The sequence below is a fragment of the Phaseolus vulgaris genome, chromosome 11 (genome assembly GCF_051622355.1).
Source record: "Phaseolus vulgaris cultivar YP4 chromosome 11, ASM5162235v1, whole genome shotgun sequence".
Classification (NCBI taxonomy): domain Eukaryota; kingdom Viridiplantae; phylum Streptophyta; class Magnoliopsida; order Fabales; family Fabaceae; genus Phaseolus; species Phaseolus vulgaris.
The window spans coordinates 28,000,488-28,019,778 of record NC_143508.1 but is presented as its reverse complement, the minus strand read 5'-3'; the positions used below and the strand labels follow the sequence as shown (position 1 = coordinate 28,019,778).

The window sequence follows — 19,291 nt, the reverse complement described above, 5'->3', positions numbered from 1 at the left end:
GACTTAGTTACAAGTGTTTGTTGACGACGCTACAAACATATGGATAGAAAGACATTGCTTGAATGCCATTTATGTTTTCACCTACACTTTGAATGTAGTAAATAAAGATTGCATATATAGTAACCACATGGGTTGTGTATAGTAAACTTGATACAGAAAGCAAAGACATCATATAGTAAAAATGCTTTTACATATGTTAAAAATTAGTTGCATATATCATAAAACATGTGCATATATAACAAACCGGATACATATAGTAAAAAGAGTTTCCATATCTTTCAAAGAAGGGTACATTTAACCAAATACGGTTGCATATAGTGAGAATAGGATTCAAATATTACAAGCAGGTGCATATATAACAAGCAGGGGTACAAATAGTAATAATAGTGTGCATACATAAGAAACAATGGTACACATAGTCAAACAAGTGTGCAGATATAATAGAAATGGGTACATATAGAAAAATAGGTTGTATATAGTCAAAATAAGGGTGCATATATTACAAACAGGGGTTCATATAGTTCCATGCATACGTGTAATATGAGTTTCTAAGTTTGATTAAATTAATTAAATATGTTCAGATTTGTTTATATTTTGTAATATTTATTTTAATAATTTATTATATATTTTCTATTACAATTTTATAAAAAAAACACCAACTTTAATATATTTTAATTCATATGTTTTATCATCTTTTACACTAAAAAAAGTTAATCATCTAAATTAAATTACGTTATTTTTCAAAGTATGTCACACAAAACAGAACTAAAACAAAAAAAATGACCTAGAAAATATTAACTTTCAAACTATTATTTTTAAAACAAAGGAAATAGAAGTTTAGTTTGTGCTGTTTGAAATATTCATTATTGTCAAACTTTTCCTTGCTTAACTTTATTTTATGAAGACGACCACTGATTTTTGAAAAAAAATCAAAATAAATTGTTGCACAAGGGTCATAAAACAATGAAACCAACAATTAACATGGTTATATGCTACCCATAAAACTAACAAAAATAATATAATACACTAGTACAAAATTTGAAAACAACGACTATTTCTTTAGTGCGGCTTTGCGTTTAAACGCATTTGTAAAAAACGCGGTGGCATTTTTGTAATTAAATTGATTTACAAATGCGGTTCTAGGGTAAGACCGCATTTGTAAATCAATTAAAATGAATTACAACTGCGGTCATAGTAAATACCGCATTTGTAATTCATTCTGAATTGAATTACAAATGCGGTCTTTAGTATGACCGCAGTTGTAATTCAATTCAGAATGAATTACAAATGCGGTCTTTACTATGACCGCAGTTGTAATTCATTTTAATTGATTTACAAATGCGGTCTTACCCTAGAACCGCATTTGTAAATCAATTTTACCCTAAAAATAGAAGCGCGCCACTGGTTTTCACTTTCACTTTCGTCTTCTCCGCTCTTCGTTTCAACGTTCTCAGCTCTCTCCGCTTTGCATTGTAAGTTTCAGCTCTCTCTGCTTCAACGTTTGTTTTCGTTTTCGTTTTTGTCATTGTCATTATTCACTTCCTTGGCATTGTCATTTCGTTTCCTTACTCGTTTTCTGCATATAGGTGGTTACTGTTCTATTGGTTCTCTGGTTTTTTCTGCTCCGCCACCGCCACTGCTTCCGTCACCGCCACTGCTTCCGCCACCGCCTTCGCCTACGCCTTCGTCTTCGTCTCCGATCACCATCAACCTAAAGGTTGGTGTTGTATTTATTTAATATTTTGAATTTATATTTAAAATTTTGAATTCATATTTAATATTTTGAATTTTTATTTTTCTGTATTATAATATATATTTAATTAATAACTAATATAACTTGGAATGTATATAACTAATAACTAATAATTTATATATTTGTGTGTATTTTGAATTTTTGTATTATATAATTTCTATTTTCTTAAATTTATATTATATATAAATTCTATTTTTGTAATTATTTTTATTTTTTGCACTTTCTCTTTGCATATCTTTCTTTTTTTCCCTGGCATCATTTATTTTTTATAATTGTCACTTTAAACTACTTTTACTTAAATAAAAATGAATATGATATTAATCTTTATGGAATTATAATTCTATAGTGTATTAAACTTTGTTCTAGAATTTTAATTTTAGAAGTGAAATATTTAGTTAGTTGTTAATTACATTTTAATAAAAGTTTTATGTTATGTTAGTTATTGTTACTTTTAGAATAGAAATATCGTGTTTGGATTGAGTCCGGGGGTGTTCGACCCTCGGCAAATGTGTGAGATTGAAGAGAATACTAATTATTAGAAAATCCTAACTATATTCCAGAATATATAATGGATCGAAGTTGGATTAATGCTGTTCGTATAAGTGATGAGTACGAAAGGGGAGTAGAGGAATTTATACAATTTGCGCAACGTAACGCGATTATTAGTGGTCATGATGGAGCAAAGATCAGGTGTCCGTGCGTTAACTGTTTGAATGGAAGGATACTGGATGTGAATATCATGAGGGAACACCTGCTATGTGATGGGTTTCTTCGATCTTATACAACTTGGACATGGCATGGTGAATTATTAAATTTACCACGTGTTTCCGTAACTGAAGAATATGTGGGTTCTACCATGGATGAAGCAGTACAAGATGATGGAGATGATGATCGATTGGAGGACATGATTCGTGATGTGGGAGCTGAGTGTTTTGCAAAAGCGCATGGATATGAAAGTATGTCAAAAGATGCAGAGACTCCTTTGTATCCTGGATCAACTAACTTCACACGGTTGTCGGCGGTGTTAAGATTGATGAATTTGAAGGCAATAAACGGATGGACTGATAAAAGCTTCACGGAATTGCTCCAGCTGTTGAAGGATATGCTTCCAGAGGGAAATAGTCTACCTAATCGTAATTACGAGGCAAAAAAGATTCTTTGTCCAATGGGTATGGAGTACAAAAAGATACATGCATGTCCTAATGATTGTATATTATACCGGAAAGATTTTGAATTGTTGAAAAGTTGTCCGAGGTGTGGGTTATCACGTTATAAGTTGAAACAAAAAGATGATGATTCTATTGATGACATGGAAAAGCATGGACCCCCAATGAAGGTTATGTGGTATCTTCCCATCATTCCAAGGATGAAGCGTTTGTTTGCAAACCCAGACGATGCTAAGAATCTTAGATGGCATGCAGATGAGAGGAAATGCGATGGCATGTACCGACATCCAGCTGATTCTATTCAATGGAAGAAATTTGATGATGACTTTCCAGAATTTGGTAAAGAATCAAGAAATATCCGACTTGGTTTAGCTACAGACGGAATGAATCCGTTTGGTAATATGAGTACAAATCACAGTTCATGGCCTGTATTACTAGTTATTTACAACTTACCTCCTGGATTGTGCATGAAGCGAAAATACATGATGTTGTCTATGATGATATCCGGTCCGAAACAACCAGGGAATGATATTGATGTTTATCTAAGTCCCCTAATTGAAGATTTGAAGTTAATGTGGGACCAGGGTGTCGAAGTATTTGACGGATTTGCTAATGAAACTTTCAAGCTTCATGCCATGTTATTTTGCACCATCAATGACTTTCCGGCATATGGTAACTTATCAGGTTATAGTGTTAAGGGTCACAAAGCGTGTCCAATATGCGAAGAAGACACTGCTTCTCAACAATTGAAACATGGAAGGAAAACAGTATATCTTCGGCATCGGAGGTTTCTTAGAAGTCATCATCCTTACCGGAGGTTGAAAAAAGCCTTTAATGGACACCAAGAGGGTAGTGGTCCACCAACTCCATTAACCGGTGTTGAGGTTTACGAAAAGGTAAATAACATAGACCACACCTTCGGCAAGTCCAAAAAAAAGTCATCTGTGACAAATATTTGGAAGAAGAAATCAATCTTCTTTGATCTTCCGTACTGGTCGAGGTTAGAAGTCAGACATTGTATAGATGTAATGCATGTTGAGAAGAATGTGTGTGATAGCTTAATTGGTACACTTCTTAACATTAACGGGAAGACGAAGGATGGTCTAAATGCTCGTTTAGATTTGATTGAGATGAACATACGCGGCGAGTTGGCACCCATACAAATGGGTAAGCGTACATATTTGCCCCCAGCCTGTTACACAATGTCAAAAGATGAAAAAATTAGTTTTTGTCAATGTCTAAAGGGTGTGAAAGTGCCACAAGGACATTCCTCAAATGTGAAGAGTCTAGTGTCAATGCAAGATTTGAAGTTAATTGGGTTGAAGTCTCATGATTGTCACATCTTGATACAACAATTGTTGCCGGTAGCTATCCGTGGGATCTTACCAAAAAATGTTAGACACACCATAACCCGTTTGTGCTCATTCTTCTCTTCCATCTGTTGTAAAGTCATTGATCCCTCAAAACTAGATGAACTTCAAAATGAAATTGTTGTTATCTTGTGTGAATTGGAAATGTTTTTTCCTCCGTCTTTTTTTGACATAATGGTTCATCTAGTGGTGCATCTGGTAAGAGAGGTTAGATTGTGTGGACCAGTGTACTTAAGATGGATGTATCCTGTTGAGCGGTATATGAAAATTTTGAAAGGTTATGTGAAAAATCATTATCGTCCAGAGGCTTCAATGATTGAAAGGTACATAGCTGAAGAAAGTATTGAATTTTGTTCAGAGTACATGACAAAAGCAAATCCAATAGGTGTTCCAGCTAATTCATGGCACCACAGGCGTTCTACAAGTAAATGTTTACGTGGTGTGAATATTGTAAGCAAATCTCGATCAGAAGTCTTGCAAGCACATTTGTACATATTGAATAACACAGATGAAGTTGTACCTTACATAGAAGCTCATAAAGCCATTGTGAAGGCAAATAACCCAAGACAAGCAGAGAAATGGGTCTTGATGGAACATAATAGAACTTTCATGCCTTGGTTTAAAGATGAGGTGTTCAAGGATTCAACGGAATCAGAGACCTTGACTTGGTTGGCTGCTGGATTGAAGTTTGATGTCATTTCATGTACAGCATACGAAGTGAATAATTGTATATTTTACACGAAGTCCCTGGATGAAAAGAGTACAGTTCAAAATTCTGGTGTTACTCTTGAAGTCGAGTCAATGCAGTTTTCGACTTCGAAAGATACAAATCCAGTACTTGGATCAATGGCATACTATGGGTTTATAGAAGAGATATGGGAGATTGACTACACTAAGTTTTCCGTTCCAGTTTTCAAGTGTAAATGGGTTGATAATAAAAGTGGGGTTAAAATTGATGAATCAGGATTCACACTAGTGGACTTTCGAAAGATAGGGTATCGAGATGAGCCATTTATAATGGTTCAACAAGCATCTCAGGTTTTCTATGTGAAAGATCCTACGTCAGAACATTGGTATGTCGTTTTACACGGGAAAAAACAAGGGGAAGCCATAGATGATATTGAATATGGCGAAACTCGTTCATTCACACCAATGATAACTAATAAAGATGACGATGTACTTGATGATGTACATGCAACCCGTAAAGACCACAGTGAAGGAATTTACATATAAACATTCAACCCACATGCAACATGTAAATAAACATTTATAATTTTATGTATTATTTTTATATGATTTTAATTCGATGCACATTAACTAATGTTTGTTACCTAATTTTTTTAACAGAGACATGGATGACGACCAGACTCCAGTCAGACCTCGATCTGGGCGAGGTAGTAGAGGACCTACTAGATTGAAGCGTCTTGCATTGAGACGTGCTGCTGGTGAGAAGACACATGTTGACATTGACGTCAACACTGGAGTGGCTTTTGATCCTAAGGCAGATGAGTTTATGAGCTATCTTGGAGTTGTTTCTCGTGAGAGGCTCTCCATTTTGATTAATTCATGGGATGAGGTTTCAGAGGTTGATCGGAACATGCTATGGGAGGATGTTCTGGTAAGCTTTACATTATTATTGTTATCATATAATGCTTTTTAATATTGATTAATTAATTTTAATTTCATGATGTTATTTTGCAGGCAAACTTTGACATTCCTGATGTGGAACCGCTTCGATCAAAGATATTATCCAATATCGCACTTAAATTTCGTACCTTTAAGTCAAGACTGACATCGAGATACATTTTTGGCGACCTTAAAGACGAAAATCCATGTTTAAAGTACCAACATATTGATGAAGAGACATGGCGTCTTTTTAGAGAAAGCCGTGAAAATGAGGCTTGGATGGTAAGTGAAGTAACTTTTTTGTTTATATAACATTAATAAGTTTATCTTATTTACTTCAGTTTGTTTATTTCAATTATGACAGGATCGTCGGAAGAAAGCTCAAGAGATAGCTTTGAAGAATCTTACCCCGCACGTTATGTCTCGTTCGGGGTATAGAAAACTTGAGCAAACACTGATGGTGGAAAAGGAGAAATCTCAACAGGGGACGTATTCTGAGAATGTGGAAACAGGGGTCACTTCTCCTCCACCACCTTTTCGCCATGAAAAATGGAAGAGGGCCCGAATTAAAAAGTCCGGTGCACCAAGTTCCGGCAATCCGGGGTTATAATCGAAAAAATTGTAAGTTATTTTTGTTATTTTCAATTTTTTTAAAGCATTAATTATATTAATGATTGAAAATATGATTTTTGTGTACTCTTGCAGGATTCCTTGGAATCCGACGGTACATTTGTTGCTGAAGGTCGTCACGATATCCTGGTTGAAGCAATTGGACGACCTGAACACTCTGGTCGTGTTCGTGCCGCTGGACAAGGGGTCGGAATTAAACTTTATTTTGGAGTTTCAGAACGACAGCCATCCTCCTCCTCCAAGAAGGAAACTCAAATGAAGACTAAGTTACGTGAAGAAATAATGGAGGAGATGAGAAAGGAGACTGATTTGATGTGGCTGGAGATGAAAAAGGAGAATGATCGAATGCGACAAGAGTTTCTATCGCAACAAGTTTGTGCTGAGCCGATTGAACCCCTTGTTAGTCCCACTCCCAAGAGCACAAAGGGGAGTTGTGCGGCTCCTCCAACATCAGGGGATGATATCAATGGGCAGACAGAGGATTGTGAGCTACTGGTAGTGGGCGGCAAACTTCCTCGGGTGGTGGCACTTGGAAAAGTCTATAAAAACGCCACCACCTTACATAACGTTCCTCTCTCCCCTGATGTGGCGAAGGTAACTGTTGAAAAAGTACGATTTCCTGATGCTCGTGTTGCACTACCTTCAGATGAGGTAACCACTGTGGCCGATGCATTTCAGACATTCGTTGCCTGGCCCAGAGAGCTCATTCGATCTATGCCCGAACCTCATGTAATAATTTCGTTTCATTATATTATTTTTTATTTATATTTATATATTACATATAATTTAATACAAATGTTGTTTATCTTGTAGGAACCTTTTCAGCCACCAACTCCGAAAAAGAAGCGTGAGGTTCCAGTTGACGATCCTATGGCTTCCCTACGTCTCATTGCTAGTCAGATTGGCAATGATCCTTTTCCAGTTCCGTGGGATAATACATTTTTTCAAATCAACACTGAACTGCCACTGATGATTTACAACACAGATTTATCAGAATTTATATCTGGGAACCAGGAGCTCAATATAAGTATAATTCAATTTTTTATGATGTAAGTATCTTTACCTATTATTCAATTTACTTTATGTTAAATTATTATTGATTATGCTTTAACTAAAAACTTGTAGGTTTTTGCATAGAGTCTGTATCACTGAGGGGAAGGAAAATATGTATGGATTCGTAGATCCTGCATATACTAATCCCGTTGGACCAAACTCAACTGAGACTCAAGCATACATCACTAACATCCTGGAAAAAGAGGGAAAACAAATTTATTTATGCCCTTACATTAATGAGTAAGTTTAATTATATGTCATCAATTATTATTATTTCATGTTTTAAATATTTACTAACTCTTTTCAATGATCATATAGGCATCATTGGCAGTTACTTGTCTTATCAATGGTTGATAAGACTGCTGTGTGGTTCTGTTCCCTACACAAGAAGATGCCCACAAAATTTAAGGATATCATTGATACGTAAGTATAGTATAAACTTAACTTTGTATATGTTACTAATTAACCATCTACTAACGAGGTTTTTTGTATTAACCAGTTCATGGCGTGGATATAACATCCTAAAAGGTCGATCCAGTTCAAATAATTTGAACTACATAAGAGTAAAGGTTTGTAATTTTTTTCTTTCTCTATTATCATTGTTTATCAATATACTAACATATTACTTTTTATTGAATTATATAGTGTAATAAACAACCAGGAAGCTATGAGTGTGGCTATTACATTATGCAATGGATGATTACCATTATAAGACTAGGTGTTAAAACTGGTTGGAAGGAGGTATATGTTAAATCATTTTTATAATTCTTGAACATATATATATCTAGAAACTAATTTATGTCAACTTTGCAATGCAGTTATTCACAGAAGAAACACCAATGAGTGAGGAAGGCATTTCATATGTTAGAGATTCTTGGTCCACATACTTCATTAATTTTTATAACTCTAGCATAAGTAAACAACATTAGTGGTTTTATTATATGTAATTTGATCACTTGTAAATGTACATTTTGATGATTTCAATTGGTTACTACATTTTTGTATTTGTCTGGCTGGGTTTAATCATTATGCAGGTTATTTAAATATATGGTTTCTGCACAAAACAGGATGTACCAAAAAAAAAAAAACACTATTTACAAATGCGGTCATTTACCAAGACCGCATTTGTAAATAGTGAATTCGCATTTACAAATGCGGTCTTAGTAAATGACCGCATTTGTAAATAGTGATTTATGAATGCGGTTTTTACCAAGACCGCATTCATAAATCCTAAACCCCAAACCCACTCCCTAATTCAGAATAATATACAAATGCGGTTACCTAAAATGACCGCATTTGTAAATGTGATTTATGAATGCGGTCATAGGACCGCATTTGTAAATTCCAGATTTACAAATGCGTGTTGATCAAATGCGGTTCTATGACCGCATTTGTAAATTTAAAATAGCCGCATTTGTTTAACTTATCTGCACTAGTGATAGCTGTAAAATTCGTAATTTGAAACCACTTACTAAACTGTTATAAGAGGATGTTTATGAATGTTGAACAAATGAGCCAAAATAAAGAACATGTTTTATTGTAGGCTTCAAGAGAAGCAACTATATAAGGTATAAGAGAACTATGCAATGAGAGTTTATTTTAGGTTGATGAGGGGTAACCTTACTATGTATGTTTCAAGCCTTAAGTTTTAAACCCTAATCTCCAACCCTAAACCTAAACTCTTAGCAATGTCCTAATACCTAAAATCCTTAAACCATAAAACATAAACCCTAAACCTTAAACCCTAACACCTCAAATCCTAAAATCATAAACCATAAAACCTAAACCATAATCACTCTATTCTAAGCCTTTCACCCTACTTGATGGCAGAGCCTCAGTTAAAGACCAACTAGAGCTATGGCAAGGAGGATACAAGAAGATTGAGACTCTGTTACTGATGGTAGAGACACTTTCTTATACATGTTCAGAAATGCCATAGCCTAGTGTAAATTCTAGAGTAGGATTTAAATTTTCTTTCTTAAAAGTAGAGTAGGAATGTTTGCTTGTAATTTTAAGTAAATGAGGGTTAGGGATAGGCTTCTAAAGCCTACCTAGGGTGTAATTGGGCTTAATTGCAACCCATATTAACCCTAGGTCGGTCATGAGACCTAATTAGGTCACATGGTGAACACTTGATCATGTTAATTACCTTGTGACTTGATTTTAGATGTTAATTACCTTGTGACTTGATATTAGGAGCTATTTCAAACTGAATTATATTTGAATTTCTCACCCTTTTTGCTTTGAAATGGTCGGCCATTAAACCTATAAATTGGGATTCTTGACTCATGTTTTATGACAATTCACAAGCTTAAGCACTCTCCCTAATCGTCATGCAAATCTCGGAAAAGGAAGTGGTTTAGCAATTATAGGCACACAATGTTCACAAGAAGTATCTCAATATAATGTGGTGGTTGTAATAATCTGCCAAAAGCAAATTTGTACCTAGCTATAAGTGTGATTATATCAAAGCTTCATTATTTTCCCTTCACGTGTGAGAATCTCTTCACCAAACCAGTGCAGGTTGCTGATTTACTGCATTTAATAGTTGTTGAACACTGAGTGACTGCATCAATTAAATGAAATTGAATGGGAACAAAACCACAGGTTCACATGAATGTTGAGCTGCATAGAAATTAGGGGGAATTATTTATATTTAATATTTGGTTTAGTCAACTTACATGTTTAGCCAATACCTTAAGTGTGACACTTTCCTCTGACTGTTGGTGATGGTCAGTGCACGTGTGAATGAGATTCCTATATTATCGTCAATGATTGCTGTCAATTTACTGAATGATTTTTCAATTGAAGGCATTTATACTCATATGCCATTAACATAGTAACCTGTTTCTCTAACCTAATTGTAGCAACAATTGTAATGAAAGAACTAACACCACTTATTACTCCAATTTCAAATGCTATATTACAAAACCCAAATTACATTCTCACCACACATCTCAAGGAGTTCAAAAATATCCAATATTTTTTGTTGGAGTTCATTACGAGGGTCAATGTCAAATGACATTGTTGGACACTAAATCGTAAAGATAAATTTTATTTTGAAGTATGAAGTTATGACAAGTTTTTATATTTTGCAAGTGCCATATGGAAAATTTCCACCTAGATAGCAGTTTAAGGATGATTGAGGAAGAACCAATTATAAAAGACATGTTGAACGATTTTAACTTGGAAGAGGAAGATGAAAATGTCATGGACCAAATGGATGATTGCTCGACCTACTTAATACATCCATATCAATCTAATCTAATAGTAGGGGATCATTGAATATTCAATATGATCTTTATGAATGCATATACTTCAATTCAGAAGAGTCTACTTTGAATGTGATAAAACCACATTGAGGAGGGATACAATTTTTTGGTAATCGAGTCAAAGACAAACATATATGTCAAAAGATGCATGCAGTATGGTAATGGTTATCAATGGATGCTTCGAGCATCTTATAGGAGATTAAAAAATTGAAGCACTTCATATGTGTTTGTCAACTGTTCTTTCCCCAAATTCCGTAAATTTGGATTCAAACCAAATTGTGGTCACACTACAAGAAAATCATGAAATAGAAACCAATTTTTAGTGACCAAAATAATTAGTTACAATAGGAACTAAAATAGAGACCATTTTAGAAACTAAAAAAAAATGGTTTCTAAATTAGTTTCTATTATTTTCTATTATTGTTAAATAGTTTCTAAATTGGTATCTAATTAGCAACTAAGGTTTTAACTACCAATTATTTAGTTTCTAAATTTGGTAGCAAAAACCTTGGTTGCTAATTAGATACCCATTTAGAAACTATTTAACAATAATAGAAAATAATAGAAACTAATTTAGAAACCAAAGAGTCAAGGGAAAGGACTTTTGAAGCTCGTGCACTAACGCGCACTTCCGTTTTCCCTTTACTAGTAGGGGGTCCCGTGGTTCCTTTTTCCGGTCCTTTTCTTTTAGTGCTTCGACCCGAAGCGATAGCTTCTAGCTAGTTCAGTGGATAAGATGGTTGCGCTCCAGCTCAGTCAAGAATGGGACGGCAGTGGTCCGCCGGCAAGCTCGTTCTGATCTTGGACGCAGTACATTGGAATCCTGAAGCACCACCATGAACGCTACCGCGCGTTCGCGTGCAGTGCGGTAAGGCACCACCCTGTTGTGCCAGCAGCCAACTTCGGCGTGCCAGCTTAGTTATCCTCATAAAGCCACTGACTTACTTGATGTCTAGCTTGCCAACTGGTAGACGGTTCCTTTTCCCCCAGATCCATGAATAAGGGAGAAGTCAGTGGATTCTTCCGAAGAATCGGAAGCGAAGCGCTATGCCGGGGCGGGGGGACAGGAAAAGAAACGGCTCCGAAGAAAGAAATGGAGGTTCCCAAGGCTTCTCCACGCCCAACGAGATGCGCCAACCTTGGGATGCTTTACTCCTAACCCCACAAGATTCCGAGACGGAGCTTAACCTGAGTCTCGGTTAAGAACGACGAGATGATCTAGGTTTAACACGGTGCACGATTCCATGGATAGTTTTATTCGACATCGTGATGGAGGACATAACTTACGATCATCGACTTTTATCATGCTACTAGGGATTTTATTAGGACATTACCAAATTATCAGCATACTTTGTCGCATCTCTTCAATACGGATACAGTAACGATCATAGCGATCTCCTCTGGTACCTGCTGGTACGTCAGGATCCGATTGGTCATGAACATCATAAGGTGCTACTCTTCGCGAATCCCAGCATACCCCTGGTTGGGATGGGTAGGCCCACCACTTCACTTTCACTTAGGCCTGGGCCAAGTCAGTGGGGGGACCCTGTCGGGCTCCTCCCCCCCCCCCCCCCCCCCAAAAAAAAAACACAAACTGTACGTGATAGTTTCCCTTCATACGGCTCGAATCATTCTCATATGCCCTGGGAGGCATCCTTTCCTTGTTTGTTGGGTTGGTTCACGCGCGCGCAAACGAGCACTGGCCGCAACAGCAGGGAACTATGACCAATAGAGTCAGACACTTAGTTAGCTACATCCGCACGCAAAAGGAATGTGGTTCTGGTTGAGGCTTTCTTTCCTTTATTAGTAAAGGGGGCGCGGGACGTTCGCGGAGTCCGTGCCTTCCGTACCACCACAGGACTGGTCGTTCTTGGGCGGATCCCGCTCCTCTACATAAGGGATAGGGGGAAGGTGGCCGGGCCTATCATATCAAAATAAAAGGGTTGTAAAAAGAGAACCCGGCTACCTATTTCATTCGACGTTCCGCCCGATTCGACCGACTTTTTGATAACAAGAAGGCGGCGAGCTGATCTGCTTTGATCAAGGAAAAAGCCCAGTCAGCCACCAACTCGGTGCAGGTCACGTGACCTACAGCTCGGCCTTCGTTCGCTTTTTGAGACTTCCTCTACCCACATCTCTATGTGCCCGCAGCACTTCCATATGGAGAAAGATAGGCTTACCATGTTCCATCAATAGCACCTAACCTATGCCGATTTTGGCGGACTGTGCTCCACCCCGGTGAACTCATGCGGTTCCGACGTGCCCAGAGGCCAGAGGCGAATCCATTCACGGTCCGTAGGACCAACACCATTCGAAGGTGGGTGGCCCGCCCCGCCTAGAACAGTCATGTTTGACTGGGCTTACACACATTCGCTCACTTACGCTGTCCCCCCTCAGCTCACCCTAGCCCCCCCGGGCCTTTTGCTCTTCTAACGTAAGCTCCAAGGCTTCACACCAAGTCTTCGCTGACATAATATGCATGCTTAAGTAGGGTCAGGCAGAACCGTTGTTGCCTGATGGGGACTCCCCCCATATTGCTATCAATGTCTTCATGTCGCACGACCTCTTAACATTACACCACTGAATCCCCAATCCTTTGCTTGCTGTGCAGTGACAGTACCAATATCCACTAATCGTTGTTTCCAGATACGGTTGCCGGTTGACATCTCTTCTAATTCGTCGATACGAGAAGCAAATTGTTGTGTGAAGGAATCAATATCTCGACATAAGCCAAGAGGCAGATCTTGTGCCACTCCACCTGGTCGTATGAAACTGGCATGCATCCTGGCTCCCGAGACTCTTTCATAGAATTCCAACAATCTCTCCCGCTCCTCAAAAGCCCACAGGGACGGAGTTGATGCTCCCACATCCATAGCATGAGTAGTTAAAGCAAGTAAATGATTTGAAATTCGAGTTATTTCACGGAATAACACTCGTATATATTGAGCTCGTAATGGTACCTCGCAATTCAAAAGTCTCTCTACGGCTGAAGAATGAGCGTGTTCTTGGGCCATCGTAGAAACATAGATAGGGTCGACGACGGAACGAAGAACTAACCCTAGATACAGCTTTTTCGTACACGTTCACTTGCATCACATACACAAGTGCTCTCTGAACCGTGCAATAAGGTCACCCATAACACGGCTCTCCCACTTGAGTTACCTTAGCCCCAGGCAGGCCATGCTATTCAATGATATTGGAAAAATGGCAGCGTAACGTAACAACTAGTATTGAAAGCTGGTCGCCTTTTTTTTGAGGGAGGGAAAGCCTTTCAATAGGAGCCCTACTTCCTTCCCTCTTTGCGACCTCATCACTTCAAAGCGCAAACCAATTTCTTAGTCACCGGGCGGAGCGCACCTTAGGTACTTTGCTTATAGCTTTTTTAGGTTATGCAATAGACGGGAGGATTAGCTCTGGATCCCCCCTGCTTGCAGAAATGAATGGATCAGAAGGGGGGGCTGGGTTCTATTTCCGGGCCGGGCGGGAGGTGAAGGCCATAAGATTGCCCTCCCGGTAAGGAAGAGAGGAAAAGGGTGCTGTCATCTAATCTATCTCGACCAGTTTCCCGAGGCGTTTCAAATCCAGACCGGCTCAGAGAATCACTGGCGCTATTTAGCCCTTCGTTTCGCCATTCGAAGTACTACCTCTGCCTTCCCCTTTTGTAACATACCCAGGCGCCCTCCTTTCCAATCACTAAGAAAAAAAAATACCAATCAAAGCCCTATCTAAGTCAAGCTTCGTCTGTTATTTTTCCGGCCCCTATTAATAGGGGAGTTTACTCAACCCATTCCCCAGTCTTCCGCACTGCTCAAGTAAGTGTGCGACTCCGTATGAGGACCTCCTTCCCTTCTGCCCACTCTCCGTTCACACGGTTCTCAAAGCAGAGGAGGAAGGGTGGGCAGCAGGTACCACGAGCCCTCTGTCCCACACATCTATCCAGAAGCAAGTGTAGTTCACCGGTTCCACCGAATGCTCCTATCTCTCGGCAAAGATCGTGTGAGTGTGCAGTTATGCTTCGGATGCTTCGCCATAGAATAGATCGACCCAGTTCCCGTTCTTTTCCGGTGCACTCGCTTTATATCTCCGACACACAAGGAAGGACGCGGTGGGAAGCAGCCCTAGCCTCTGTCCGGCCGATCATTCCGCTGGCATCTTGCATTCACGCCTCCGTTTGACTGCCGCTCGGGGATGGAGTTGTAGATACGTTAGTCTTAGCGGATCGTTGGCTCCACCTGTTATCTCCTTCTACGACATGCTGTTGTCGTCGCCATATTCCATATGTAACTTAGTCATCTCTGCCTCGCTGCGGGTCAGCACGCACCTCCGAAAGAAACGGAGGACTTCATTCAGTGACTCCGCGATCGCCCTCTAAACGATCAGAATAAGGTAAAGCTTGAAGATAAGTTTTGTACTCTATTAATTTCTCAGTCCCTCTAGTCGGGTGGGCGCCGGCCGGTCTTTCGACCAGATCCCCCTAAAAACCGTACGTGCGGGTCTCCCCGCATGCGGCTCACGCCATTCGAGGTGGCCCAGCCCAGCATTCATTCGCAAATCCTGTAGTGAAATTGAGACTGCTCGACCTCGGAAGCTAATTCGCGTGTAGGCAGCGCTGTCTGTCGTACCGTTGACTCTATCTATTCACTTTCATTCATTTTTATAGGCTTGCTCCCTCTTTTTCCAAGAATGAATGCACTTCCCCTTGACTTCAGAGGGCCTTCTCTAATAGGGGAAAAGCCTTCCATTTCCGTCAAATGACCCGGCCCCCCCTGGCTCTTCCACCGTCCTGGCTCCCTTTCCTACCTATGCTATGCTCCCCCGGCACAGGCCTACCACGCTTCGCGCCTGCGGCGTTTTCGCCGGACGGTCTTTGCCAGTAGTGCCATCCTCCCCGCTGGCTGTATGGGCGGGTTGTCCCTCGCTGCTGCGTTCTGTTAGGCTATGGATTACAGGAACAAATGTAGTTGAATGAGACAGCAGGCGGGTTACACGTTCCGCTGTGCCGAGATGTGAGGTGCAGGTGGTGATGATCACCCCGGGGTATGCGCTAGCGCCCTTGACAGGCACTCCAGGACCCGCCAACGCTCATGAAAACCCGGGTCGGTCCTCCATTCATCTGACCGGAGGTGTGGATAACGAGGCCACCTTCACAACCTTCTCCCTTCTGTCCTTATGTTGTAGTAAGGTAGGGCGGTTCGCTTGAGTTGCTCAACCGCCCCTTAGCCCGGTGCTCATGACGCGCTACGGGACCTCCACCGTGCCGGGGGACCAAGCAAGCAGGGCATAGCTAGCGGCATAGGAGCCGACTCGGCGTCAGCGGCTTCGTGCCGCACTGGAGTGATCCAATATGTGGTTCCGCACGTTCCACCACTTCTCCGTTCATTTCCAATACTGATCGTGAAACACCATGAGCAGCAGGATGTTGAGGTCCGAAATTCGAAGTGAAATTTTTGATTTGCCCGTTCCTAGTCGTCATGGGAAAAAAGGAATAAATAAGAAAGAGATTATTACCTAAGAGCTTGTCCAGTACCAGAAATGCATCTCCTTGCGTGCGAGAGACTTCTATGCCAGCCGTTATTCCCGGCTCTGTTATGAAAGAAAGCGGCAGACTCATCTTACAGGTGTTCCCTAATGAGGGATTTTAGGGTTCTCCTTTATCTCCTCCCCCCATTTCCGGGGGCCTCGTCCTCTTCAGGTAGGAGAGACTACACCTTTCAAAAGGAGAAACTTAGAAAACAAAGAGAATCAAAAAGGCCATCATTAATGCGAACAAGGCAATAGCCTCGGTTAGAGCAAAGCCCAGGATTGCATATCCGAATAACTGTTTTGCCAATGATGGATTTCTTGCCACGGAATGAATTAATGAACTGAATACGTTTCCAATACCTACAGCAGCTCCCGCTGAAGCAATTGTAGCAGCTCCGGCACCCATTGATTTTGCACCTTCTAACATCTCGAATTGAGAAAGTCTCGTCACGCTCTTTCATTCACGATTTTATGTTCTCGTCGCTTCTTCCCCTCGTTCCTTTTCTCTTGGACATCTAACTTTAGGAAGCAAAGGCAAGCAGACTAGGCGGCAGAGGTTGTCTTCGCGGAAGGGGAAGAGTAGGAGGCTTTGAGTCGGGCATCAAAACTCGGCGTAGATAGAAAGTCCGCTACCCATTCAAGCAGCTTGTAAGGCTACAGTACTGCTTCATATAAGATGTACCAAGGACAAGTCAGATAGTGCACATTACTAGTGGGATAACTTTAGACTTATGTCTAACTCTTCTGGATAGCACAGGAAAGAGAAAGAAGACTAAGCAGACGATTCGGTGGGGCCTCACTTCAGGGGGAACATAGGCAAGGAAAATCCTGTCTCACTAGATCTATTGCTGGGGGCTAAAGCACAGGTTTACCCGCTAGTGGGTTTTTCTCTTTCATTGGTTCTGGAACGGGTCTGACTGGAACATCGCTGTCACGAACAGCGTAAACTGAGTATGGGTAGTCTAACTACTCATGCTAGTAGTTTATCTACTAGATGCTCTATAACTAACTAGAAAATAAGATTATAAACTGGATTGACTCGGCCGATGAACCAACCTCACCAGGGACGCAAAAGGTAGACCCAGTGGACTGACTACTATAGCTGGTACTCCAAAAAGGGAAGGTAACATGCCGGCGAAAACGAGAAGAAGGATCAAAACATCGAAAGCCTTTCTGAGCCAGAGAATTGGACGTGTGATCCATAATAGAATAGCCTTTTAGCGTAGCGGCGAAACGTGCCTGCTCTACGATCAAAGAATTTTTTGAATTGATAAGTATTCATGAGTGCATATACGTGGGCCTCCGGTCCTCGGACCTCAGTGTCCCTTTTGTCTTCCTCGTAGGGCGGCTCCTCGCCGTAGCCTGCTATCTCCTCCAACTCGTCATAGAATGAGGCCATGTTCACACCGCTTCGCCCCTTTATTGATTGACTGGATTGGCTGGCTTAAGAATGGAAGGCTCTTCAAGGCAATGAAATTTTTTGTTCCAGTTGTGCGGTTGAAAATACATACGAAAAGGAAGAATAAGACAAAGATCAGAGAATAGCTAACTCGTGTTGACGAAAGAATGCTTCGGTGGCTGTAGCTGATACAAGGAAAGCAAGTAGGAATTATGACACCAAGAGCTCGTTCACCTTCAGACCAAGAACTCAAAGAGCGAGAGCGAGCCACGTAATCCACATACTAATCAATCTTACTGATACTGAATGATAGCAAAACAAATAGATCAATAGAAAGACGAATAGATAGAAAAATGATTAAAACACTAGAGCATAATCCAAAAAAAGAACAAAGAAATGCCTTTAGCATTGAAGCCGGAAAGCCATTAAGCAAGCCTCTAACTCCATACTCTATTTCCTGCCTTTGCCCTCTCAAGCAAGATAAATTGAACCAAATGCAATCAATCGTCAGACCGCCGGAAGTCACTCTTTCTCTTTCTCTTTTCCAGGCATACAATCAACACTTCTTTCATTCAAAGGTAGGTGTATAAGCCCTTATATTGATCGATTCGCCTAAACGAGTTTCACAAATTCGTTAAGGACACAACCCTAACTAATATGAAAGGCTATGGATATAGTCTACATCGGCTAGTCATAGGAAGAAGAAAAAGACCAGCGTTAGGCCTCTTCAGCTAATAGATGTGTCAAAGACCGTTGCCAGGTTCAAGCTACTGAGGGTTCACTTGAACCTGGCAATTAGACCCAAGTGAGAAATGGAGAAAAGAAAGCAATAAGATCAAAGAGGGGAAAGACCTGAACACCCTCGGCGTTCTGCGCACAAAGGGGGAGCACACTTCTAGCGACAGAAGTGAGAGAGCGGGATTGAGAGGACCCCGTGGGGCTCGAGGAAAGAGCTGAGACTCTGCAAAAATAAAAAAAATGGAAATGAGATCAAAGGTAACGATATACCTATAATGTAAAGGGTAATGAATGGCAGAAGAGTAGTCCAGAGAAACCCAGCGCCTCCATTCGGAAGGTTTGGCTTGAGAAGAACATACTGTAACTCCCACTTTTTCAGCCCCTGGCATCTCCAAGCTTTGGGACGAAGCTGTGGTGGACTAAGACTCTTTTCGTTGGGTTGCCTTTCCGGTAAGAGAGTAAGCGTATGAAGAAGAGTTCATAGGCGGATCGAACTCCAAGCAAAGTTGAAAGCGGTAAGGCATTCAATTCATTAGGCTGTGGTCAATCTTCAGATATGGAATAGGTACCAAACCGGAGTCAGAGTAAGCTGCGGCATTTCATTCAGTCAGCTTGGCTTTTTATCTAGTTTGCCTTTTCCTTGGCGCCCTTCTTTAGTAAATCTCGCATTGGTCCATTCCGGTCTTCAGTCAGTCAAGTCAGTGTGCACCAAGCAAGTAAGCAAGCCAGTGAATTGATCCGAGGGTGAATAGACTAAGGTA

At 40.4% G+C, this 19,291-nt stretch overlaps 2 protein-coding genes and 1 long non-coding RNA gene across 3 annotated transcripts; 2 read left to right on the top strand and 1 right to left on the bottom strand.

Moving 5' to 3' along the window:
• The first annotated feature begins 1,327 nt into the window (after positions 1–1,327).
• On the top strand, positions 1,328–5,771 carry LOC150023147 (uncharacterized). The gene is made up of 3 exons (XR_016517619.1): positions 1,328–1,472; positions 1,587–1,717; positions 5,637–5,771. It is a non-coding gene; the product is annotated as an uncharacterized LOC150023147 (long non-coding RNA).
• A 1,420-nt stretch (positions 5,772–7,191) lies between these two features.
• LOC150023146 (uncharacterized) lies at positions 7,192–7,842 on the top strand. Its single transcript, XM_090297736.1, has 3 exons — positions 7,192–7,274; positions 7,359–7,594; positions 7,671–7,842. Exons 1-3 carry the CDS (start codon positions 7,260–7,262, stop codon positions 7,840–7,842), a joined length of 423 nt encoding a protein of 140 aa, XP_090153862.1. The 5' UTR covers positions 7,192–7,259.
• An 8,493-nt stretch (positions 7,843–16,335) lies between these two features.
• On the bottom strand, positions 16,336–17,073 carry LOC150023145 (ATP synthase subunit C family protein). The gene has a single exon (XM_090297324.1). The coding sequence runs from the start codon at positions 16,818–16,820 to the stop codon at positions 16,596–16,598; it is 225 nt and encodes a 74-aa protein (XP_090153450.1). The 5' UTR covers positions 16,821–17,073; the 3' UTR covers positions 16,336–16,595.
• Between the last annotated feature and the right edge of the window lie 2,218 nt (positions 17,074–19,291).

What these genes read in the sequence shown, in the direction of transcription:
- LOC150023146 (XM_090297736.1), top strand. An exon ending in ATAATTCAATTTTTTATGAT is followed by an intron (nt 7,595 to 7,670) that starts GTAAGTATCTTT and finishes AAAAACTTGTAG; the next exon opens with GTTTTTGCATAGAGTCTGTA.
- LOC150023145 (XM_090297324.1), bottom strand. Translation starts at nt 16,820, where the DNA reads ATGTTAGAAGGTGCAAAATCAATGGGTGCCGGAGCTGCTACAATTGCT.